General features: G+C 43.2%; 1 protein-coding gene across 2 annotated transcripts; it reads left to right on the forward strand.

Annotated features, from left to right (window-relative positions):
* Window positions 1–8,031: 8,031 nt before the first annotated feature.
* Window positions 8,032–24,677, forward strand: IL7R (interleukin 7 receptor). 2 transcript variants are annotated; one of them, XM_068666764.1, is made up of 9 exons: window positions 8,142–8,277; window positions 12,060–12,341; window positions 13,822–13,960; window positions 15,453–15,607; window positions 17,226–17,380; window positions 17,756–17,930; window positions 18,379–18,469; window positions 20,421–20,496; window positions 21,849–24,677. In XM_068666764.1, the coding sequence occupies exons 3-9, from the start codon at window positions 13,923–13,925 to the stop codon at window positions 22,350–22,352; spliced, it is 1,194 nt and encodes a 397-aa protein (XP_068522865.1). In that variant the 5' UTR covers window positions 8,142–8,277; window positions 12,060–12,341; window positions 13,822–13,922; the 3' UTR covers window positions 22,353–24,677. The 2 variants fall into 2 exon arrangements, with proteins under 2 accessions (XP_068522864.1, XP_068522865.1); XM_068666763.1 differs by lacking the exon at window positions 12,060–12,341 and having other exon boundaries at window positions 8,032–8,277.
* Window positions 24,678–26,675: the final 1,998 nt, after the last annotated feature.

The following is a 26,675-nucleotide window of genomic DNA, read 5'->3' on the forward strand; positions in this document are numbered from 1 at the left end:
CACTAACAGTCCCCACTAAACCATATCCCTAAGCTCTACATCTAAACGTCTTTTGAAGACTTCCAGGGATGCTGACACAACCACTTCCCTGGGCAGCCTGTTCCAGTGTCTAACAACCCTTTCAGTAAATAAGTTCTTCCTAACATCTAACCTAAAACTCCCCTGGCGGAACTTAAGTCCATTCCTCCTCGTCCTGTCACCAGGCACATGGGAGAACAGACCAACCCCCACCTCACTACAGCCTCCTTTAAGGTACCTGTAGAGAGCGATAAGGTCGCCCCTGAGCCTCCTCTTCTCCAGGCTGAACAAGCCCAGCTCCCTCAGCCGCTCCTCGTAGGACTTGTTCTCCAGGCCCCTCACCAGCTTCGTCGCCCTTCTCTGGACCCGCTCAAGCACCTCGATGTCCTTCTTGTAGCGAAGGGCCCAAAACTGAACACAGTACTCGAGGTGCGGCCTCACCAGAGCCGAGTACAGGGGGACGATCACCTCCCTAGCCCTGCTGGTCACAGTGTTTCTGATACAAGCCAGGATGCTGTTGGCCTTCTTGGCCACCTGAGCACACTGCTGGCTCATATTCAGCTGACTGTCCACCATCAATCCCAGGTCCTTCTCTGCCTGGCAGCTCTCCAACCATTCCTCTCCCAGCCTGTAGCTCTGCTTGGGGTTATTGCACCCCAGGTGCAGGACCCGGCACATGGCCTTATTGAACTTCATGCAGTTGACCTCAGCCCATCGGTGCAGCCTATCCAGATCCTCCTGCAGAGCTTTCCTACCCTCGAGCAGATCAACACACGCACCTAGCTTGGTGTCATCTGCAAACTTACTGAGGGTGCACTCGATGCCCTCGTCCAGATCATTGATGAAGATGTTAAAGAGGACCGGCCCCAGCACCGAGCCCTGGGGGACGCCACTAGTGACTGGCCTCCAACTGGACTTGACTCCATTTACCACGGCTCTTTGGGCCCGGCTATCCAGCCAGTTTCTAACCTAACGAAGTGTGTGCCAGTCCAAGTCAAGAGCAGCCAGTTTCTTGAGGAGAATGCTGTGGGAGACAGTGTCAAAAGCCTTGCTGAAATCAAGGTAGACCACATCCACAGCCTTTCCCTCGTCCACCCAGCGCGTCACTTTGTCATAGAAGGAGATCAGGTTCGTCAAGCAGGACCTGCATGTTGATGAGTTCATCTTTATGGATTAAGCTGCATTTGACGACAGGTCATTTTAAATGATACATGATGTTACCCCTATGGCTGGCTTGTCAATGCTGCTCAATAATGCACTGCAAGATTGATGTGTACTGAAATTTGCAACCAGATAAAGGAAACTATGCTAATATTTAAGGCTGCCTTCAGCATCCTGATCTACCTGAGTTTCCACATGTGTCTAAGCAGCACAAGCCTTGTTTTAGAAACCCATTGTCCTCCTAAAAATTAATATCTGAAATTTTTGCCTCTCACTGAGGGCTCGTCCACTTACCAGGTGAGCAGCCAGGCACTGTGGGGCGAGTGTTTGAGGGCTGCAGCACTAAATCCATGTGAAAAATGTGCGAGGGCAAACATCAATGGAGTAGAAATGTGGGTGAAAACAGTGTTTGGGCAAATCTGTGGCTACCTTCAGGACCTGCCTCCTGACTGGCAGATAAAAGTCCATGAACCTCCTTCTGTGAAGAAAGCTGAGATGTATGTATGGGCTGGGCAGGGAGCATCAACTGGAGTAGAAGGATGAGCAATAGAATAATTAAGGTTAGAATAGAACTCCAACATCATCTGGTCCAACCATCCCAACACCCAGCCTAACCCTCCCCTGTCCCAGCTCCATGCCATTCCCTTGGGTCCTGTCGCTGTCCCCAGAGAGCAGAGCTCAGCACCTGCCCCTCTATTCCCCTCCTGAGGGAGCTGCAGGCTTCCAAGAGACCTCCCCTCAGCCTGCTCTGCTCTGGGCTGAACAAACCAAGGGACCTCAGCCACTCCTCATACATCTTGCCCTCCAGATCCTTCACCATCTTTGTAGCCCTCCTTTCAACATTCTCTAATAGTTTTATGTCCTTCTTATATTGTGGCATCCAAAGTTGCATACAGCACTGGAGGTGAGGCCACACCAGTGCAGAGCAGAGCAGGACAATCCCTTCCCTCAACCAGCTAGCAGTGCCATGCCTGATGCACCCCAGGGTGTGGTTGGCCCTCCTGGCTGTCAGGGCACACTTGTTTAACTCATGTTCAATTTGCTGTTGACCAGAAGCCCCTTTCTACGGACTGCTCGCTGGCCTCTTGACACGCAGTCTGTACTTACAGCCAGGGTTGTCCTGTCCTACATCCAGAATCCAGCACTTGCTCCTGTTAAACTTCATATTGTTGGTGATTGCCCCGCTCTCTCATTTGTCAAGATCTCTCAGCAAGACCTCTCTAACGCTGAGGGAGTCAACCGCTCCTTCCAATGTAGTGTTGTCTGCAGACTTAGCTCCTATGCATTCAAGTCCTGCATCCAGGCCATTTATGAAAGCATTAATGAGAACTGGCCCTAAAATGAAGCCCTGTGGAACCCCACTGGTGACTGCCTGCCAGCCCCATGTAACCCCATTTATTAGAACCTTGTGAGTCTGACTCGTCAGCCAATTGTTCACCCATTGTATTATGTAGTTGTCTATCTGCATGCTGGACATTTTGTTCGGAAGTGTACTGTGAGAAACATGATCAAAAACTTTGCTGAAATCCAGAATGATTACATTGACTGGCTTCCCTTGGTCAGCCAGGTGGGTGACCTTGTCATAAAAGGAAATAAAGCTCACAGTAGCAGTGGACATATTCCTAACGAGTGTACGCAGACAAAAGCAAGTAATTTTTTAGTGGTTCTGATTATTAAAATAAAAAATAAAAAGAAGGAAAACATTTATTTTAAAATTTGCAGGGACATAATTAATGTAATTTGCAGAAATAAAATGCATTGACAGAATGCTTCATTTCCACTGAAATGACAGGTTTGTGTACCAACATTGTGTTAACAACAAATTTTTCTTGCTCTCAACACTAAATGTTGTTGACAAGCACAGTGGTCTTCTGTTTACCTTACTGTCTTGTAGTCTCCTGTCAATTCTCATGACTGAACAATATTCCTGGCAGCAACGTATATGTTTCTTTAAGGCATAGAGAAAATAATGTGAAGACAGTTTAAGTTTTCATTTCTTTAACTATGCTTTAACTTAGGTTGCTGTGGAGAACAGATTAAAATTTGATTCTGAGTGTTCCCTAAAGACTCAGAAACTTGAAGACAAGCCAAAGAAGCCCAGAAGTATTAATATGACTGTTCTTGTTACTGCTGATACTATTGCTGTAACTGCAACATAAGGAAAAAAAAAAATCATCTCTTACAGCCAGTCTTGTAGTTTAGGGGGCTGAACTCATATTATGTGAATGCCTGAAGCACACACTCAACCCCCATTTTAGCCTCCACACAGCACACACCAAAATTTTTCTAAATTTTCCTTATTCTTCTCTCAGTGTAACAGGATTCCTTGTTAATGTGGCACCAATTTATAAGTTAGTCCTCAAGCTGGAAATGTAAAGCATAAATTCCAAGTATCAAAATCTCAAAGACATAGGAAGTTCAAAGAAGGGGTGAACATATTCTGTTCTCTGTTACACATGGCTCCTTTCTTTGGGACAATGTGTCAATGAACTATATACCTTCCACCCTGCGTTGCTCATTGTATTATTCAGCCCAAAGTAATTTGGTGAGGGGGGAAGCAAAATATTCCCCAAAGCAAATACATTCGATTTCAGGATTTTTTTCTTTTTCACTTTTACCATAGATGGTTTCTTACACACACACATATGCACATACATGCTCTCTTTGAGGCTTTAAGTTATGTTTGTCCATGGTGCTGCTGCCTTAAGCAATACCGACTCCTACATGGTTCTGCTCCTGGGCTAGCAAAATAGAATCTCAGGAGCCAGCCTGAGGCTAAAGAGAAGTTCCTCAGCTGATGAGCTAATGAGAGATGGCTCCACTGGGAGAAAATACATGGAACCAAGTTCTCATGAGAGTGAGAACTGTCAGAAAGCAACAAAAATATCTGAATTCTTTTTTACGTGGAAAAACAGTTCATGGTTGAAGCCAGCTGGAAGATTTCTGCTTCTCAGCATATCTGGGTAAAAAAAAAATAAAAAAAAAATCTAAGTATGGATTATGCTTGAGTAAATATATATGTTCTAACAACATTCTGCTTTTTTATTTGTTTCAGCTTTTTACCAAAGTCTTTCCTAACAACAACAACAAAATAATAATAACCATATGTTTTAGTCTTAGGCACCAATCTGTATCTGTAACTTACAAATATGGTTATTAACATCTCAAATTCCCATGTATAGAATTTTACAAATTTTGTTTCAGAGCTGAATGAACCAACCAATTTTATTTTGTCAATAATCTAAAGAAACATCCTACAGCAGATTTTTAAAGGGTGTTAAAGCCTTAATTAAGGCAGTTTGGAAGCATGTTAAAATTATGCACAGATGTAAATATTGTATTGAAAGAGGGTGGACCTAAACTGTGTTAAGAATCTGTCTTGAATAAGTACTTGTGGCCTGTAGAAAGGACAGAAAATTGTGTCATCCTTTCCTCCAGCCTCTCACCTCTCTGAGCAGCAGGGTAGAGCACGTCAGGTCAGGCAGAAGGACCAGCACCATTGTTCTGTAATATGTTCTGAACCCTCACCCCCTGCCACGCCATGGAGAGAGCCAAAAAGCCCAACAATTTCTGACAGATCTGACCAACGTGAGAAATGTTCCCTCCCAGTCCCAAGCTGATTCGCATATTTACCCATAGATATAACACCAGGAAACACCTACTGAGTTCCTCAAACACAAGGATGCCTGTATCTTCCAACTGTCACTGTCAACATGAACTGTCTACAGACTGGGATGTCTGAGAATGTGTTTCACTGGGCTTCCACAAGTGCCACAATCTCCCTGAACTGGCTGTTTGAAGAGGATATATGGTAGAATGATATCTACCATCTTCCTCTTACTAAACAGGTAGTGGTGGCAGACTTAATGCTAGAGTATGTACAGAGGCCTTTTCCATTTTATTTTATTTTATTTTATTTTATTTTATTTTATTTTATTTTATTTTATTTTATTTTATTTTATTTTATTTTATTTTATTTTATTTTATTTTATTTTATTTTTTATTTTTGAGAAAAAACAGAATTGAAACAGACTTTTGTGTCCAAAGGGTAATCAAAAAACAAGTGAACAAACTGTGTAAGAAGTGAACAAAGTGTTAATTTATAAATTACTTTCTTAATCAGTCATAATCAACAGATGAAATGTAAGCAATAACCCAAGAGGGTACCAGGTCATGTGGAGCAGTCAGTGCGAAGTGCTGAGGAGCTAACACACCACATGGATAGCATGCAGCTGTGAACCACAGTGCACTGAAAAACTTGCTTTCCCCAACTGTTAGGTTGTAACCTGGATTTTGCTCACTGCTAAGAATGTCTGAAGGCTCAGAGTAACTCAGAAGCTCCAAGCAAAATGTTGGGGCCAACAAAGGTTGGGCGAAGGTGAAGGTCGGGTATGTTTTTTGCTGTACCATCAGAAATCTTACCTGTTTAAACTGTCATTGTTGAGTCATTGTCTTCAACTGTGCTTTTGATAAATGTGTGTATGTACCTAATCTATCGGCTTTCCAGAGGTCCTAAGAATTTAAAAAAAAAAAAGACAAATGTATCCCTTTGGTCAAATTTGAAGCTTAGATTCAGAAAAATGTATTTTTCTTGTTTATGGAACCCTGAATAAGGACATAGATGAGACAGATGTAGCGTAAATTTATAGAAAGATTAATCCAGTCTCCTTTCAGCCTCACCTGAGTATTAACACTTCAGCTACCCTAATATTTGGACTCACACAAATTTGATTTCCTATCTCCAGCATATTAGAGAAAGACAACAAAGTGAGACTGATGGACTTAAGTACCTCTTAGAAATCAAATAACTTTTGAATTAGAGACCCAGAAGTAAAACAAAATGTACTTTTGCTTCTGGGTTTTTCTTTATACTAGTTTTTTTCTTTTCATTGTGGTCCCTCATTTCCCCACCCAGACAAAATGCAGCTATGACAACATGGAAATCCCCTGAGCAGCACAGCTCTGATAGTAAGATTGTTCAAGGCTCAGCCGAAATATTATTTCTGAAGTCTTTTCTTTTATTTTGCTTCAGCTGAAACAGGAAAAAAGAAAAAAAAAAAAAAAAAAAAAAAAAAACGATCAAAGTGATAGCCCACTCAATTATAAACAAGAAAAATTTAAAGTGAGAAGGTGTAATTTCCGGATAACAATCAGTTTGCATGGGAGAGCCCTTCTTTATTGATGTTTCTGGCTGAAAATGCAGTAGAAATTACCTTGAGGGTTTCTAGAGTAATATGATGTCAAATATTACTAAGCCAGGTGATGAAATCCTGAAATAAACTTTTCTAATAAGATAGGGTAGGCCACAGGGACATGAATTCACCAAGACCCAATCTCTTTGATTCACATTTAGGGTCAATGAGCTTGGAGTCAAGTATAGGAAACTCAGGAGGGAGAGGTGAGGGGCTAACTACTCCTAAAGTCCTGCCTGCTGACAAAGCCCTCTGAAAGAGGGTATTTCTTTAAAGGGACATTGTATGTATCTGGTTGCCCCAGATAATTTTTTAAGGCCATCCTGAGCAGGGTCTGGTCAGGCCAAGGTGCTGCCATGTCCATTGCATTTGGATAGTTCCCTCCAATGTCCATGAGCGGGATGTATCATGGAGGTCTGCCAAGCAGACCCGTTTTTCACCTTGGGCTTTTTTGTACCATGGAGATAAACATATATATTTAGGGGCTTAGATTTTGTCTTTTGAAAGTCTGTGTTAGGATGAGATGAATCATGCTGCCCACCAAGTATGCAGGGGGAAAGTCTGAGAAGCTCTAGCATAGGATATACACTGCAAATACCTATATTTCATCAGGTGAAGGGTCCCATCCCAGGACAGGACTTGATACAGGGGTGAGAAATTTCCAGCTTCCAGGCAGCCCTGCTGAGCTCTCATGGAAAGGGGGCTATTTCCTCCTATTAAAGCAGTGTGGGGGAGCCCAGAAGCACCCCCTTGGGTATCCACTACCCCTGGTCAGGGCAGGGAGTGCCACTGGTGAAGAACGCCCAGCTCTCTGCCAGGAAGGACACTGTTCTAGACAGGAGGGCTGAGCTTTCATAGTTCTGTTGAGTGGTTTCTTTCCTTGCAAACAAAAAAGTCACTGCGGCTTGCATGTTGTGTCTTTTTATAGTGTCACCACTTTTCTGCTTGCTTGGGCATTGTTACCAACCTTGCCCTCAGTTTCCTTTACGCCTGCAACATGCAGCTTTCTTGGTGCAGCCAGTGCTGTGCGGGATCTTGCTCTCCTCTCTCAGGTCTTCTGCTCGCTTGTAGTTGCCCACATCAGTCAGCTCTGTGCATGGCCCTGCATTACGCTTTGGTGTGCGTTGGTGTATACAGCCACAGAAAGTGTGCATAGGAAATATTTAACACCTCTTTATCATCCTTTTTCTGCCTCTGCTTTGTCCACAGACTGAAAAAAAAAAAAAAAAAAAAAAAAAAAAAGGAAAAAAGTGAGACGTACCACTTTGTGGTCCTAGATCAGTCCTGTAAATCACAACTTTTCTGGGTCGGCATTGTCTTATTTGGGACTTGTATGATGCCAACACTTAAAGAACAAAAACCAGCAATTGCACTTAACATTTCATAGCTGGAAGATTTTTTTCTTTCTTGGAACAGTGTACCTCCACTGAGAGGAAAGTGGATGAGAGGACAGAACCATTTCCTCAGGAAAATCAGCGCAAGAAATCCCACTAGCCCAGACAAGAGCATGGTCCAAGAAAATTTTGCATCCAACCCACTGGACTTGACCAGATTCAGCCCAATGAGTTCAAGGGGCCTGATCCAGAAGGTCCTTAGTTTTGAAGTGGGAAGCGTGTTTCAAAGTAAAAGCTCTGCAAATATCTTCTCTCTGGCTTCCTGCTCTCTGCCACTAGTCATCCTTGCCAGCATGTTTACACTTCCCCTCGCCTGCGGTTGTTTTATCAGGCAATGTGTTTGTTCTGCGTCTAGTATAAAGTAAGTGAGTAAGCGAGGGTTTCACACACACAGGTCCTGCACACATGCAGTGTGCTCAGGATGACACGGACGAGTACAGTATTGAGCATTTTCGTCTTGTTTCTTCGTACCACTTTTGGGGAAAGTGGTTGCACTTCAGCAGATGGTGATGGTGAGTCATTTCATGTTCATCTTTCCACTCATGTATGATCTTGAAAACCTGAGCTAAGAGCTCCAAAATGCAACTGCTGGGTTAAATATGTTAAAGTTTTAGCCTCCAGTCTCTTTCTTTCAGTGCCAGTACCTGAGGTGTATGTGGAGCTGGCTTATCTATTTAATTCCCAAGTCTGCTGACCTTTTAATGTCCAAACTTGTCTGAAATGAGGAGGTGATTCCTGTATGCAGAAGGCATGCAAGATCAGACCTGTTAATCCTTTATTTTTGTATGTAGTGTTTGTGTGAGGAGTTATGCCTGTTTCACTCTCCTGCAGTCTAGGATCACTCTGACCTGCCATCACAGGATGCCGAGGTTCTGACTTCTCTTGTTCTTGGCAGTTTCCTCCAAAGAAAATGTCTTAATATACGTCAAGTGGGGCCCAACTTGTTCCACTTCAAAAACAAAACTTTCTTTTTTTTTCCTTTAAACAGTTGTGAAAGCTCTACCTGGGGATAGTCCCATTGTCTTTCGTACCGTGGCTGAGGCGGCAACTCAGCCATGGGCTTCTCACAGCTCATCACTAAGAGCATTCATCATTTACATGCAAAAAAAATAAAAAAGATAAATTAACTCAGTGGATTAAAGTCAGGCTTATTGCAGATTTTGCTATCTCACTTGGACAAATGAAAATTATTTAGTCTCATCAAGATCAATAAAGTCACAATCAATTTAGTCTCAATCAAAATCATAAAAAGCAATGATAAAAACCACTGTCTTTCAATCCGTTGTCCCTTTTCTCAAAAGGGGGCTGAAAAACTGCATTTGTAGATTCAGTCTCAGATCTGTTTAACTCTTGTCTAATATTAAGCAAACAGCTGTGACAGAGCTGAAGGACATGGACTGTCATTCAGTTACTGGTAGCTTTAGGGTACCAAAATTTCATCAGTAAGGAGCAAAATACTTTTCTGGTTTGTAGGAAGATGATGTCTGTTTACCTGTGCTGTCTCACATTTTTAATGGCTAGAAATCTCTTTTTCATGTAGTTGTCATTTATTATACAACTTATATATATACACGTACACACATACGTAGTTAGGTTATGCATGATAAGTTTTTGAGTTGGTAGAGAACAGAAGAACTCAGAACTGCATCCATCAAATTTTGTTGTGTTTGGTTTTTTCTTTCTTTTTTTTTTTCTCTCTCTCTCTTTTTTTTTTTTTTTTCTGTTTACCTTTTGTTTGTACAATTTGCAGCTGTTTAGAGCCAGATTTTGCAAGCAGCTACAGTCGTAAGTGATCAATGCCAGTGATTTATAGCAGATGTCACTGAAATGTTCAGGGCTTTCCAACAGCAGATGGGAGAAGACCTTTCCTTTGTTTCCTCACTAGCTTCCAGTAAACCATAACTAATCCTTTGCTTAGAATTAAAGAAAAACAGATTCAGAAAATCCCCACTGAGCAATTACCAGCTTTTATGATTTCCTTATGAGTCATATGGGTTTGACCAACAAATTGAAGAGCATGATAGATGTTTGGATTTCTCTCTGTCTCTCAGAGTCACTGTGCTGCCTGACAAAGTGCCACCAGCCAATGCAGGCATGATCTCATCCATGCTTAGGTGCAGAGGAGAGGAGAAGTTCAATGTAGCACTTGCCTTCTTCTCCTCCTCTTTGATGAGCAGCAGGTTGCCTCCTCAGCACTGCCTCCCCAGCTCTGTCCCTGGCCTGACAGAGCAGTGGTGACCCCAAAACTCCCAAGAGAGCTACAGGCAAAATGGAGCCAGGGTAGCCATGGATGTGCAGGCAGGCACGGGCAGAAGGAGCAGGCAGGGGCAGGACAGCCAACATCAGTGGCCATCTTTCCCAGACTTGTTCAGTTTATCCAACCCACATCAAAACTGTTGTGATGAAAACAACTCCTTCCTGAGACAAATAAACCCTAAAACAAGATGATAAGCTGCCTGCTGCCATCATCACTAGAGCTTTCACAGGGCTCTGGCCACAGAGCTGGTCACTTCATCGACTGCAAATTCTGTCAATGATCCTGCAGGCAATTACTAGTGTCTTCAGTTTCACACATTGTGGTTAGTCCTGGTGGCTTCAAAGCATAGCCTCTGCTAACACTTCTCTTGGTAAAGGCTTGTGAGACTCTTGCTGTGATTTGAACCATTCTGCTGGGTGTTGGCCAAACCCAAGGGATGACCATTTCTGTGAAAGACCTGCCAGGGCTGTAGCTGTGAGAGCAGTGTTTCTCCCTCTGTAATCACTTCACCTCAAGCCATGCCTTGATTTCAGCAGAGCCAGGCTCAGGGGTCTGTCTGGTCTGGGTTTCTAGAGGAAAAATACTATAATCTTGTAAACTTCTAATTGTGCATACGGTCCTTAGCTATGGGAGCCATGCTGGAGTCACCACAACTGTTTATGCAGCAGACACATTCGTGTGTGGTATTTCTGAAGTTTGGGGAAGAAGCGTGACTGGGGCTACACACATATGTACATCAGATAAAAAAGAATTTCTTAGTCCATGGAGGAACTGTACCAGGAAAAGCATTTCAAATTTGCATACTTAAGGCCATTCATGAGGCTTAATTATCATGTATTCAATAGTTAAGGTGTTATTTCCATGAATAAGGAACCATATTATCAACAATATGAAAGTTCAAAGAGGTAAAGTCAGCTTTCCTTCTACCCAGGCACCAAAGGTGAACTATGCTGGATAATCATTAAATGTCTAAACTGCAAGACAAGACATTTTTCTTTCTTTTGATTTTGCAGTCAGCCTTACAGGGATTAACTTAAAATTTCTGTTGCTTTTCAGCAAAGCAGCAGCAGACACCTGAAAAATTCTTTCTAATATGCTATTTTTTTAATATGATGTTTGCCAATTCACCATGTTTATATAAGATATTTTGTATGTAAATTTTATACACAGAAGACACCAAGCAGTCTCTCTCTATTACATAAAGGAAGATTGGCCATCCTAGTTCACAAGTTTTAATGCTGCCTTGAGGTAACTATGCGTATAAATAAACCAATCTCCTGGACCATTGTAGCTGAAGTCTTAGGGATGTGTAAAATGTATGTACATACAAAAAATAAAATAAAATGTATGTATATTCAAAATATATGTACATGTAAGCTTTGAGTGTATTTAACTGTATAAAACTTGGTAGGTTGGTGTGGTGGTTTTTTTTTTCCATTTTATACAGATTCATTTCAGCTCACTTGTTATCCCCTGAATTTTGGATGTATGTGTATATATGTACAGACACACAGACTTACCTCAAATACATAATTATATACAATATACATTTTTGTAAATACATGTCTGCCCTGATGGCTCAGGGCTGTGTTGGTCAAGACTTTCGCCTTGGTGAAACTGCTGTAGGGTTTGTTCTGGAGTTGCACTGGCCTGTGTGTCTCTCTCTTAAATGTGGTGGTCAGAGAGCACGGCATGCTACCTGTGCTGCACAGGTTGTCCCCTCAGACAGGCTGCCTTGGTGGAAGATGCCCCATTTCCTCTGCCTTCAGGGAGAGCCGAGCTCCCCTTGGGACAGGCAACACCAGACCTGCAGTGGGAAGACCTGGAAGAGCTTCTTAGCACCAGGTGCTCACAGTGGAAATGGGCACTAAATCTTAGCTCAGGGGATAGATCTGACTTCTGGAGCAGTGCAGCATCAGATGCTCCTGTGTGAGGGACCCCGGGGGGATGACACTCTTTACTTACACATTCATGCAATCACAAAACTCTCCCCTGCTTTCTGCATTTTGTTAAACAATGACTGTTTTGGGTCTTCAGGTGTGCTCCCTCTGCAGACAAGGTCTGGATCTCCCTGTATGCTGGCAGAGTTGGCTGGAGATTATGGGTTATCACCAGCAGGACTGTGAACTGCAGTGTCCCCTCTGTGATCTGAGCTACCTGGGCCACAGCAGAGATGACCATTTGCTCTGGGAGGGACTTTCCATTGGGAATATCTCCATGGGCATTTCCCCACACAGTTTATGCAAGTGCTTGAGTCACCGATATTCCTGGCGCAGCCCAGGACGTGTTCTTGCTGAGTTGGCGCACAGCATGGGAAGGGTACGTGGTGGAGTGGGTAGGAGACAATCCAGTGGAGGATCAGGAATAGTCCCTGGACATAGGGGAGAGAGTTACGTATCATCACAGCTACCCTTAACCACTGGTAGAAGTGGACAGAGGCATTCCTGCCCTGAGAATCTGCTGAAGGGCTCGCAATATCCCTTTCACCGTGCTCTTGGCTACTGTGGGTGAAATTTCATGAAACTGGGCTGAACTAGCGTTTTCTGCCAGAGAGGAGTCCTCTCAGAAGCATCAGTTTTTGTTTCACTGACCTTATACATGCCTAGTGTAGGACATGAGACATATGTTCTTAGTCAAATCATGATTGTTTTATGAGTCATCGAAGCAAATTTGCAGGAAGCTGTGTGTTCTGGCAGAATGTCTGAGCTTTCCCTCCTCAGCCCAAATTTGTGACATTTCAGAAAACTCTGCAATTCAGTCAAAATATGCTGTGGGGCTTAATTGCCTCATGACACCAAAATACTCTGGCTTTCCTAAACCCACCCATATCATTTTCTAGCCTTCCCAGGTACCTGGGGACAGGCCAGACCTGCCCAGCACAGGCAGGGGCAAAGCAGGGCAGGTGGTCCTGGTGCAGGAACAGCAATAGCAATGATGTGCAACCTTGTCTGTGGGTCTGCTGCTTCACACTCAAAGGTATTTGATGTCCTTTCAGGCTGTTCTGAGCTGAAATCCCTACACAAGTAAGTCCTGTTGAAACTAGCCCTTGCTTTTGGGCAGACATTAGCCCTGAGTATCAGCCCCAGACACCTCTGGCAGCAATTGTGCAGAGTGTATCCCCCAGTGTGTGTTTCTGTGCTGTTTGTTTTCAGGAGCATTTTGGTCCTTGTCATGTCTATTCTGCTTTACAACAGGTATCATGAATGCATATTGCTCCCATTGCTCCCCTTTACATGCCCAAGGATAGCAGCATTTTGTGGTTCCTAATAGGAAAACATATTTGAAAAAGTTCTGGGACGATTTCAGCCAGGGCAGGTCCTGTTTTTTTCTTGGTATAAAAATCATCTGTAATTTTTAAAGTGAGAATTCTCCTGGCTCAAACATAGGAGGAATTAGAATTGGACTGCAGAGTGAACAATATATTGAATATATTTATACCTCATGGAGGCTTAAAGGACAACATTAGCACCCCTCTTTGCCCATGATTAACAGAATAGCAGAGACATGGGGTGTCATGTCTGGATGAACCATCTGTGATGCAAAATTATTTTACGGTTCCCAGGCTGATGTGCAAGTTAAGTGGGTGGGCTTCATTGGCATGCATGGAGAGCAACCTTGAAAGGTGCAAGTGGCTTTTAATTTCATTTTGAACAAGCTTGCTTTGCTTCTTACAAAACATATAGGCTGATCCTCTTCCTTTTAGGCAACCACACAAAGAAACAACCTCCTTTACAATGGAGCTGCAAACTGAATACAGATGCTGGTTTGCTTTAGTACCATTGTGTGAATCTCTCTCTAGGGACCTTTGAAGATGACGAACCAGGCAACTTTGACATTGACTGCTTCAGCCAGCTGGAATTTAAGGATTCCTACAGCAGCCTGACCTGCAACTTTACAGAGATGCCTCCTCACAACACTAACTATACCCTGGCTGTGTGGTAAGTGCTGTCAGTCTGTCTGTAAACTTCTGGGAAGATAAATGCTAAAGAATTGTTAGTCACACTGCCGAATGCTGGGAAACAGGAGCAGAAAAGTGAGACTAAATTCTGTTTCAGAGCATTTTACCAGGTTTAAATACTACATTTAGCAAAGAAGAAGAGCTTACTGAAGCAGAATCTAACCCACAAGAAGCAAAAAAAATCGGATGGAAGGATCTATGAAGGCTATTATAACGTCTCCAATAGTCCTCATCTTGCTCCTATTGCTTTGGAGCCTCTATTGTTTTTGGTGAAGCTAAGCATAAGACAAAAGCATTTTTTCTTTAAATTAAATGATTTTAAAAAAGAGAGAAAGAGAGAAAGAGAGAAAGCGAGAAGGCGAGAAAGCAAGAAAGAAAGAAAGGAAGAAAGAAAAAAAGAAATAAAATGAAAGAACGAAAGAACGAAAGAATGAAAGAAAGAAAGAAAAAGAAAGAAAAGAAAAAAAAAAAAAAGGAGAGAGAGAGAAAGAAAAAGCAAACCCAGACTTATCAAGTAAATAGTAGGAATGAATTTGAAGAGGCGGATCCTTTCCACTGTGAATTATTTCATAAGAAGTCTTATTTTCCACTGAAAAAGTCTTTATCTAGGTCAAGACAAAAGTTAAAGAACTGTCTTTGCACACACAGACATGCAAAACACACACTAGAATGAGTATACAAAAACCAAAAACTTACCAGACTTATCAGTCATCTCCACTTCTAGTCAAGGCCATGAAACACTTCCACCTTTTTTTAAATACACCTAGATGAAGAAGCTCAGATTTTGTTTCTTTAGCATACTTCTGTTTTTTCCCTTTGCATGTTTTTCCTGAAACTGAAAGTACAGTGACAACCAGCAGAAGTGGATTTTTTTTTCTTTTTTGCATCTTACTTTTCTAATCACTAATTAATTTCTTCCCAACTAGTTCATTAGAATTTTTCTGTTTTCATGGGGTTTATTTTGGATTTTGGCTGAAGTTTTATGACAGTCCTCAAAGACAAGTCGCGCAGATGGAAGAATACATAGATACGTTTCCACCTCTGAAAAGGTATCATATGTCTCCCTTATGGCCTGGCTGGCCATTGACCCCTCAGTCAGTAAGAAATTCCTCATTACCCTATTTTGCCCTATATCTAAAATGCCATCAGTAAGCTCATTTTTAAAGATACAAAGTTTTTCTTAATACATGCATCTCCAATATAATAGTTTTGTTGTTGTTGTTGTTGTTGATGTTGTTGATGTTGTTTTAGGAGCTCTGGGACTCCTACTGTGACTCACATCACTTTATTACTTTGCTCAAAGACCATGAGGAAAAACAATACCCATCCTTTAATCTCTTTATTTGCATGTTATTTTTTCTTATTTCATATGGAGTCTCACTTCAGTTAAAGTGATATGAGCAACCAGGATTTGCCCCGTATAGTTTTATAGTAAGACTGAGAAGAAACTAATGTGTCACTTTGCTCAACAGTACCAAAGAAGACAGCAATTATGTGTGTTTCAATATGGAGAAACGGGACGACGTGTATTTCTTACAATTCACTGATATACTCTCTAATAAAGATATTTGCATGGAATATGAGATAAAGAGAAGAGTCTGCAGGAGTCTGTCCGTCACTGACATTGGTAAGACATTGAACATTTTGTAGATTATAAAGGTATAGACATTAGCAGGTGTGTGTGTGTGAATTGTCCAGGGCAGCACCTAAAGGTCAATCTGGATAACATAGAGGAGGTATAAAATGGTGTCGTAGGATGGGATGGAGCCTGGGTTTAGGTGTTGGTAGAGTGTGATGCTTCGAAGATAAAGATGACTAACTCCCATTAAAAATGTGCAGCTTAATACTGGCTTATCATAACACTGTTTGCCCGGACCTGGACCTAGAATGAATCACACAGGTGGTAAAAGCAGCTGTACCTGGGCTTGGATGAACTGTCAAGCAGGGATATTTTGTCCATTTCTTACTAGGGCTTGTTCAGTTTCAGGGCTGACCGGCTGAACTCTAGCCAAACCTTGTAGCACACCAGAATCCCACACAGGGACTGTGGGGTTGCAAGATCCCGCTTTTTCACACCTTGCTTCTTGGTGGAGTCCATGGTCTGAACAAAGTGTTCAGGCATCCTGCGGGGCAGAAAGGACACCAAGAGCCCATCAATGGGCTCATCAAAACCGTGCTAGGAACCTGCCTACGTTAAGAAATAGGGAGCTCCAGGAAAGAAGGGTTCCTTAGGACTTATTCCTCTTGGAAGCTGGTCTCATTCCAGGGCTGCAGAGAAGCCCTTGTAGGACAGCCCTGTTTTCTGCTCTGGTGCTGGATTGCTTTGCCTTCCTTTGGCAATAGTCACAGCAATATCCTGCTCTTATAAAGCACTTCTGCCTCAGTCCAATTGTTTTGTAATAATCTTACACCACCTCTGTCTGTGGGACAGCATGGCCCATCTCTGGTGGTGTCTCCTTCAAAACTGTTGGTGCTGCATGGAAGGATTAAATATTTGGAGAATACGGAAGCAACAGACATAATATGTGACTATATGCATTTTTGTGAGAGAAGAGACACATGGGCTCTCTGTTCTTGCAAGAGCTGATGATAATGCAGGAGGCTTCATTGGTACAAACGTGGGTCCCTGTGATCCTCAGGCATGTCCAGCCTCAGGCAGGGCTTACAGGGACACATTTTGGACTTGTACTTGCAAGGGTGGTCATTTTGCCCTGTTTCCTTCTACAGACCAAGTCAGGTGTGGGTTCACGGCAAAGGCCTGGAGCTGCAGCCCCCTCTGCTGCATCTAACACTATCATGCTTCCTCTCTTCTTCTGTCCCACCACCCTGTTGGCCACCAGATTGCTTCCAGTGCTTTAATCCCAAACAGTGATCACTTTTGGCATGGGATTGCCAGATCAGAGTACTTGGAAGGACTGAATTTCAAGTCTTCAAGCATCACTAGGGAAGGGTTGGGCATGCTCCGGAACTACTTTCCAAGACTAAATGTCACAGTCTGAGGAAACGCTGGCCACAGTTCCGCTTCAGCTGGTCAACACCAAGCCCATCTTGGGACCAAGGTATAACGATGAGCTAGCCCCAGCGTAAAACTCACCCAGTTCAGGCCAGCCCCCACTCAAGATAGGTCACCTTGCAGGGACTTAAACTTGACATGGACTCTACTTTTATTTTATTTTTGAAGACCATTCTGTTTTGTAGTTACATTATTCTGCATCTGTTGTATCCTGGTTTGTTGCCATTTGCAGTTAAGCCCGAGGTACCATTCAATATCAACATCACATACCAAAAGGAGGCAAATGAGTATCTTATTCACTATAGTACACCGCATTCATGGAAGAAATACTTAAAGGACAAGTTAATACACCAAATTGCCTATCGGCAGGGAGAAGGTCCTTGGAAGGTAAGTATATGTTGGTGAGCTTACACTAATTTCTGAAATTAAACGCTATCAGAACTACCAGTATCGTGCAAAAACCATGAGGTCTGCATTTCTTCAGTTTTCCAACTGACAAGTAGGAAAGGAGCAATATCTGTCTTTTGGAAATTTCCGTAGTCAAAACAACCCCTGACCAACAGCTCCCTTGTCTGTTAGGTGCTTCTCTGGGCTATCAAAGTTTCATTCATTTGTCCTTGGGCTTTGCCATGGAAACACAAGACATAACATCATAAAGAAAAAGAAACATCTTCAGTGCAATAGTAACAGTGTTTGCTGTGGTGATTTTGCTCTTATTTTGTATGCCTATTAGTCAGTAATTGCATCTTTTTGCATGTCTAGACAATAGAATCGCCATACCTTCAGGTAAAGTTACTGGGGAAGAACCTTGAAACAGATGCCTCTTATGAGGTGAAAGTACGCTCGCAGCCCAACGGAGATTATTTTAAGGGCACGTGGAGTGAATGGAGCGTCTCCAAGAGCTTCAGGACTGCAGGAGACCACTCTGAGGAGAAATGTAAGGGCAAAAAGCACTTCGGTTCACGGGGCCCTAAGGGGCCATTGGGCTGGTGACACCCCAGCTGCCTGGTTTGCCCTGGCAGCAGCAGGGATGAGAGCACGGGGAGGGGAGAACCAGCAGCCACAGCAGGGCCAGCTCTGCTGAGCACCTGGTCACACGATGGAAATCACCTCAGTGCTGCTGTAAGGATGTGGTGAGCAGCAGCTGCCCGGGGCTGGGGGTGACAACAAACCTCTGGAAACCAGCCTGGAGCTCAGCCAAGGGCAGGAGCCCTGACCACCCAAACTCTCACACACTTAGGGATGTGGGAGAGAACCACCACTGCACCAGGCCAGTGCTAGGAAGGTGCAGTGCTGGGCTCTTGTCTCTGACAGTCTAAGGTGGTTATTGTGGCTAGCAGTGAGGCATTTATGGGCACTGACAGATGTCCTGTGTTTGCCTTTAGATAACAGCATGTTCGTGATTATGCTCTCCATCCCTGGATTCATTCTGTTAGTTGTCATGATTGTCCTGATCCTAAGTTTTTGGGAAAGCAGGTAATCTAGGTCTCTTCATATGAGAAAGATTGTTGCAAGCCAGTCCTCTTCTGACAGCCTTCCCTGTTGTACCTATGATCTATTCTCTTTCTATCTCTGGGCTTCTGTATCAAGTAAAAGGCAGACAAAGATATGTTCTGCAATATAGGCAGAACATACCTCTGCTGCTTTAATCAGACTTTAGTCTTGGGCTCAAAATGCTGGGGCCCTTGGGAATCTGAAGCCACCACGAAACACTTACGTAGTCAGTGTCTCACTGGGGGCACATTTGACTCAAGAGCTTCATGCAAGACTCAGAAAAGAAAGCAAGCTGTGGGTTTTAGTAAAGTCCCAAGAGGTTTGGAAACTGTATAGAGAGGAGAATACCTCTTTTCCTTTCACAGTCTGAGTCAGCAGGGTGCTGCTTTCAGAAGTGCTGGGGCAGTACTCTCTGCATAAGGGCGTGATGGCATCAGCTACAACCCCAGCTGGGTCCTCATCCAGCTGTGTGGCAAAATCAAGCTCTACAGCCACCTCCAAAGCAGTCAAGGCAGAGGTGAGATCAGAGCTACACTACCTACACAGGCAGTCCTTAGTCTCTGTGAGCTTTTTTTCTGTATCAGCTACAAGCAGTAGATAGGTGCATGTAATTTTTTTTTCCAGTATGTAGTAATATATACTTATATGAAATAGATAGCTAGTAGAAAATATTAAGACGATAAACAAGTACAAAAATACATCTGGAGTGATCAGAATATGAAGTGAAAAATTCCCAAGTTCAGCCATAGGAGATGAGCCCCCTCAAAGGCAGGATGCCCAGGGCTGGTTGGTGGCATCCAGGGCAGCTCCTGCCCATGGCATCCAGCTTCACTAATGCCCAGAGGGATGCCTGCATGCCAGCGGCTTTTGGGGCAATACTTGGGATGTCATAACTCCTGATTTACACATGGAGATTGTCTGGGAGTGTGGTTAGGTGACCTCAGTGAAACTGTGTCAGGAACATTTTTAGTAATTAAACATTTTAGCCACCTGAATTGTCTACCAGGGACTGCTCCCTGGTGCTGTTTAATTTGCAAGTATAGCTGTATCTTGAGATTTCTAGCTCTCATTTTTTCCTACTGTTGAGCACCTGCACCTCTCTAACTTTTCTAGAAGTTCTGCATATGTAAAACTGATGAAAAAACAGTTTTTTAACATGGTGAGTCCTTCTGAATCTGGAGTTTTCCCTTGTAAAAAGAGGGGTTTTATGCTTATATATACATATATATATATACACACATATACATCCGTATACACATATATAAATCTATATATATATGTATATAATATTATCATACTGCTGATAATTCTATAATATCAGCTATACTTATATCACTGCAAAGTTGAATGTCAGTCAGGTTGTATTCTGTAGATGCATCATGGCTGAGGGTTTTCACAGCAGCACAGCATGAGAACTTTGCTAATTCAGGCAGTAAAAGGAAACCTGTAGTCAAGGTTATAATACAGATACCTGAAACAGAGAAATATGGCCAAGGAGTAGGAAAAGATACATTTCTTTGACTAATATAAACATATAGAGGCAAATATCTGCAAATTTGCACTTCAACCACAGCCTCTTTTTTCACTTGCAGAAGATGGTTTCACCATGCAAAACCCAGTTAACACAGCTAGATGTAAATGAGATCTTTGCCAGCACAATTTGCTGCTTTCCCAGTACTTGGCGAAGTGTTTTACTTTAACTGCAACAATTTGTGCACTCAGAAGAACAATGACTATTGGGTGACCTTTATACCTCCTCTTCTTCTCCTGTCTTTGTTTTATTCTGGAACTTCTCTGTCATTATTCTGGGTAATGCAAGTCACACCTAAGGCTGGGTGAGAATTAGTACAAATGATGCAACATGAACCTCTGTTATCTCAGCATGTCTCATTTTTGCTACTGTTGAACCACTTGTCTACTGTTGCTGTTTCAGGATCAAGCCTGCTATGTGGCCAAACCTTCCTGACCATAAAAAAACTCTGGAGCAACTGTGCAGGAAACCAAAAAATGTATGTATTTCCACTGCCTTTTTCACCTGAGTATAGACTATTGGGAACAAAACTAACACTCATTACAGAAGGTACATGCATTTGCTATACGAACTGGTCCATCTTTCAGAAATGACTTCTGCATTCTGAGCAAGAGAGCTAATATTTGTACAGGCAAATAATAGCAAAGGGTATGGATATAACAGACAATTCAACTGGTGCCTGAGCTTTGGCTTGTGGAAAGTAACAATAGAGGGACGGAGAACCTAATATATGAAGAAAGGTTGAAGCAATTGGATTGTTTTGTGGAAAAGAGAAATCTCAAGGTGACAGTGCTAATCACAGCCTTGTAGTACCTAAAGGGTAGGCAGAGGGAAGGTGAGATGTTCTCTTCATAAGGCTGCATGGCAAAAAGAAAAAAAGCAAAAGGCAGGTGCTGTTTTGGGGGAAATTTCATCTAGATATATGAACACAATCCTTCTCTGTGAGACCTGTTAAACATTGTGTAGGTCACCCGGAGCATACCGGTTGCTGGAAATGTTCAAGTCTTGGCTACACAGGGCCCTGGATAACCCAGTTTAAGGTCCTGTTTCTGGCAAAAGGCTGGACCAGGTGGACTCCAGAAATCCTTTCCAAGTGGGACATTTCAGTGCTTCTGTGAAACTGTGATCATAGAGCAGGATGGGAACCCTTTGCAAACATCCCCAGTGATACTCACGTCCCCTTACACAGCCAACAGAATTGCTCATAGGCCAGACAGTACATGAAACACTCTGCCAGATAAAAGTCTGATGGGTAAATGCCACAAACTTTGAGGGGCAGGATTAACCAGTTGCCTTAAAACTACATCTACTGTACTTTTTCACTAAGGAAACTCAGCACAGTTGTCCTGCCAACAATCCATCTGGTGGATGATTAGCAAGTTCTTAATTTTCAGAGGTCAAAGATATCTCTGCCATCCCCTGTGTTCCCTAGTGCAGGGATTTCTAATGTGTTTCAAGAAGTCAAGATAAAATTTTATTTCTTTCACTGCTAAATTAGGAACATAGAACTGAAAGGAACTGCCTGTGCCAGCACGCTTGTTCCTATTAAATGGCAGGTGTGCAGTAGATATGTGGCTCCAAAAAGTCTCTAAAAAACTATTCCGTAATGTTGCCTGCAGGAGACCACATAATAGATTCAGATTAATACACAAAAAGATGTTGAGCTTTGAAATAGCTAATTCTCTACTAACCTGTTTAGCCTGTTCAGGGTTACTTGCAGAGTTAAAGGAATAATAAATATCTTTCTAAAATCATACGAACTATCAAAGGATCTTTTCTGTCAACTGTTGGCCACTGTTAACTGACTGTGCTGTTCCCTTTGCCATGCAGAATTTTGATATAAGCTTTAACCCAGAGAGTTTCGGTTACGTTTTTATCCATAAAGTGGACGGCATTCGAGCAAAAGCTGAACAGGAAAGCTTTCTGCAGCCACCAACTGCTCCAGAGACAAATGTTCCAGCAAAGGTTAGGAGTGCATCAGACCTGAAGAGGAGCCCTGCAAGGACAGACAAAAGCAACCTAAACCTGTCCATGAGTTACGGAGGAATCTGTTCATCAGAAGCCCTGCATGGTCTCCTGGGAAGCAACCAGTCTGCAGACACTGAAGGCGTCTGTGGATCCAGCATGTATGAGGTGTGCCACAGCAGTGGGGTGCCCCTGTGTGAACAGGATGGTGACTTTCCCTCTGCTCCTCCCCTGGATCCCTCAGGCCAACTTGGACCAGAGCCCCTGGAAGGTGACATGGTATCCCAGATGCCACCTAGCAGTGAACTGAGGTCACCGAACAATGAAGAAGCCTATGTCACCATGTCTAGCTTTTACAAAAATCAGTAGACCCTACAGACATGACAGAATGATGTTTTTTCACCAACACAAGTGGGATAATGAAGCCGTCTATTTTGTTTTCCTGTGTCCTGCAGCAGCGAGCTCCCACCTCCATCACGCATCCTGATCACAGTGCAACGCTGTACCTACAAGGAAGTGGGTTCTTCAGCCTTTTAGTGCTGAGTATCTTAACCTCCACTCTCAGCCTGCTGGCAGCAATCTCCACTGCAGCAAAAATGAAATTTAATTTAACCTGACTTTAATCTTCAGATCTGATTAATCCAGAGCAATGACGCTGCACTCCTAGACAAGGATGACAGCATCTCTCATAAAAGTGAATGCTTCTGATAAGCTCTTATTAATGCCTAAGGAAGAAATATGGTAACAAATTCAAGTTAAATAGTACCTGATATCTTTCACACCAGCACAGATCAAGAATAACTCATCTGCAGTCAGTGGAAGTCCACAAGTTTGCAAAATGCCAGTAAATGAGAATTTCATCTAAGCATTAATCACCTGGGGATTCAGGAGCTTGGCCACTGCAAAGGAAGTTTCACAGAGCCCCCAGGAAAAAAGGCACATGGAATCACTTTAAGAAGATGTTTTCTCAGACTGAATTTTTTCAGATAGATGAAAACAACACAAAACCCAGCACGCAGCTCGTTTGACTACCCTGGAGTGAAATTCAGGGTCCATGGGAACTTCTGCTAGTAGTTTATATTAAATATCTTCAGTTATTTCATGTATTGGCAATTTTTTTAGACAACGACACAAAACAGAATCAATGAAAAGCAAACTCCTAGCTCTTCCTATAACTGAATCAGGGCTGTAAAACACATGTTGCTGTCTTTCTCTGCAGCTCTTACACAAGCATTAGTACAGCATGCAAATACTTTCCAGGACAGATGGACTGATCGGGTAATGTTTGCTTACTAGCATTAACCCCAGTGACTGTGGCAGCATGAGAATGCTTTGAATTTGGCCAGGAACTTTTCTCATGCAGCTTCTGGCCTAGGAATAGGATGGAGCATCATGGATCTTGCCGTTCATCTCAAGATCCATATTTTAAAAGTAGTAGCTTGTAACTTGCCTGGAGGTGATGTAGAAAAAGCCTTTAACATTATGACTGAGGAAGGCATCCTGTCCCTTCCCATTAATCCTTCTCTGGACTCTGTGCCCATTTGTAAGGGGCTCCCCGCAGGCTGCCACTCCGGGAGGGCTGAGCCACTTCACTGTCCCTGTGGGACGCTGCACACTGCGGAGCACACGCTTGGAGACAAAGCTGCTACAGCCACACGGTTGCATGACAGCCAAGCAGTGTGGCCATGGGAAATCCAAGATGCTTTGCTGTGCTCTGGGGTTGGGGTTCACCACACTGTGAAGTATCAGTTCCTCTAGCTGCTTGAAATCCTCCTTGTTCATGTTCATGTTACCAGAGTCCAAGGGTAAAAGAGTCCTCCCTCATCCTCAGAGCTGCTTGAACATTTTCTGACTGCTAATAACCACGGAGAAGTTGTTATATTTGATGTAGTCTGCTGGAGAAAAACAGCGCTCCCAAGACAGCTCTCCACCAGCCCCAGCTCCACCTGACATCTGGGGACCCTTCAGACAGGGATAGCTTTATGGTCTCTGCATGCAAAGTGGCAGAGAGTTTGGCTCATGATACTCCAGTGACATTTTACAGAATTGTTTTTATGACTGTTTCTCACCAAATGACAGGCTGATTAATGCAGTAGAAAAAGATGAAAGCCCTGGACATTCATTTCCTTTATGATATTCGTATTTCATTTTTTTAAAAATAGCTGCTGGTAATGTTCATGCTGTGCAGACATGCACAGCATGACTGTAGATGTGGAGAGAGTGTACTGGGAAGACAGCCTCTTCCAGTAACACAGTGACAAAGAGGGGATAGAGGAAGAAGCAAAAGTGCATCAGAAGAATCCTGTACAGTATGTGCTATGCTTGTTCTGAGCTCATACATACATTTTTAATGAATACAAGTGCCACCACCAATGTCTATTTGCACTATTTGAACAGTAAGGTACCAACATCTAATAGTCTTTCTGCTTGTCCAGAAGAATATACAGAATACAAAATATAAACAATTTTTCTGTATTTCTTTAATACGGAAAAAGAACCAGCAATCTCGTGTTTATTTACTGTAATCACTCCAAAATAGTTACATTTTTCCTATGTAGTCCTCATATTTTTGCATAGCTGCTATGTTTAAACAATCTTATTCTCTGTGCCTAATGATTTTATTTAATTAGGTAACTTGTAACCTTGGTTTTATAATGTATTTACTGTATTAAAAGGACATGGCTATTTGCATGACCTATTTGTGTTGATCTTCTGTCTTCTTATGCATATCTATCAGAAGAGGGTTTACTCTGCCAACACTGAAATTAGGACAATTTCATGGGCTCTACCTAGCTTCAGGCAGGATAAATCTCAAATAATTCCAGACAGCTCAGCGGTGTGAAAGCATGGAAGCGGTGCCTTGTGGCTGCAGCCCACCTCCTGCCAACGGCTCACAGCTGCTCAGGGGAGCAGAAGCATTGACCAAGACCCTTTGTGCAGCCGTGAGTCCACACCACAGCAAAAGCAAAAAGCCCTCAGGCTTGCGAAAGCACAGGTATGCAAACATTAAGGCAAATTCTCGTGCAGGTTACATGTATTTCCTCAGAGACTGTGCTTTGGTAACACACTAGTGAATGATGGCAAGTATGAAGCCTTTGGTTCAATAAGTTCATTCCACTGTAGCTTTTCTTCATGAAGACTATAAGCTAACTCATGCCAAATACAGGCATTACTTTCTTCTAGTTGTGTACCTGGGTACAGGATGAAGTCTATCCAGAAAGGTGTATTTTCAGGAGAGCAGCAATGAGCACAGCCAACTTGAGGAGGGTCAGCAGTAAGGTTTCAAAGGACCCTGGTTCTGAGACACAGCTGTGAAACCCATTAATTGAGCTACATCCAACTGCTAGCAAGTCAGTGCCAGCGACCTGGTCAATGCAGTGGTGTTTGAGAAAGTCCCTTCAGGCCGAGCTTTTGCAAGCACTAAGCCCCTGTGAGACAGCGCTGCTCGGGGATTAGCGCTCTCTAAGCATGCAGAGACTAGCAGTGCTCCTTCAGCTTTGACCATCTGGCCTGAACAGTGGGAGATGAATCTCTTGTATAAAACAGTCCCTGACTATTTTGTAGGCATTGGGTAATGGTGTTTCATCAGCCCAGTTGCCCTGCTCTGCACGTAGCTGCCTCATGTTGGGGTGCTGGGCACTGTCAGGCTCCCACTGCTGTCCTTTCCCTCATCTCTCCACAGTCCTTTTCCATAATGCAAGCATCTCCTAATGCCACACATACTATCACCCCTGAAATAAACTAAGTCTTTTGTCAGGTCTAATACAGTCACAGACTAATTTTAATGATGCCGAAAAATGTTAATTATCTCCCAGGACAGTAATTGTCCCCTGCTGGGTTTATTAGTTTGTTTACCAGATCTCCTCCTCTTGTGCATGTTCATTAAAAATATCGATAAAGCACATAAAAATGCTGCTTGTAGGGTGCTAAGCATGGGGACCATTTCGGTCAGTGTGAAGGAAAGATTAAATGCAAGTGATGCACTGTGAAGTTGGGCCACGAGATAAACAACGGGGCAAAGATGCCTTCGCCTTGCAGCAGGAAAGGATGAATCTCCTCCAGGTAGGCCCTGATGCTCTGAGAGGGCTCTTTGCCCATATCGGGCTGGGGACAAGGATCTCCTGACCCGAGGGGGAGCCCATGCCCTCTCCTATTGTGATCCACAGGTTTGGGATCTGCTCTGTGCTCCTGAGATGATGCCCCATGCCACAGGGTGGCCAGCCACCCATGCAGGGATGCCCGGCTGAACAAAGGGCAGATGGAGACAGCAGAAGCCAACCGTGAAACCACCCCAGTAGGAAGGGGCAGGAGGTTGCTGGGGTCTATGTCTACAAGGCAGGGGCTTGGCTCCTTCTGGGCTTCCCAGCAGAAGTGTTTCTTGCCTGCATTTGTACAGTAAGGCTGCGATGTGGCAGTGAATAGAAACAGTGTTGTGCTCACTGTGCTTTGGGCTTGAGATAGTTCTCACTTTGGTCTCCCGTTCCTGAAGCTATCTCTTCAAATGAGCTAAAATGAAACATAAAGGAGAATTACTGCTTCCATGAAGCATTATTTTGGGGTTAAAGTGTTCCTTAGTACTGTGATCATGAAGAGTCCCAAATCAGCACCACTGTGTATAACAGAATATTGGCAAAACAAATCTAATCTACCAAGAGAGAAAAGAAGTGATGATGCTGGGAAATGCAGATGCTC

This window comes from Anas acuta, chromosome Z, assembly GCF_963932015.1.
Source record: "Anas acuta chromosome Z, bAnaAcu1.1, whole genome shotgun sequence".
Taxonomy (NCBI): domain Eukaryota; kingdom Metazoa; phylum Chordata; class Aves; order Anseriformes; family Anatidae; genus Anas; species Anas acuta.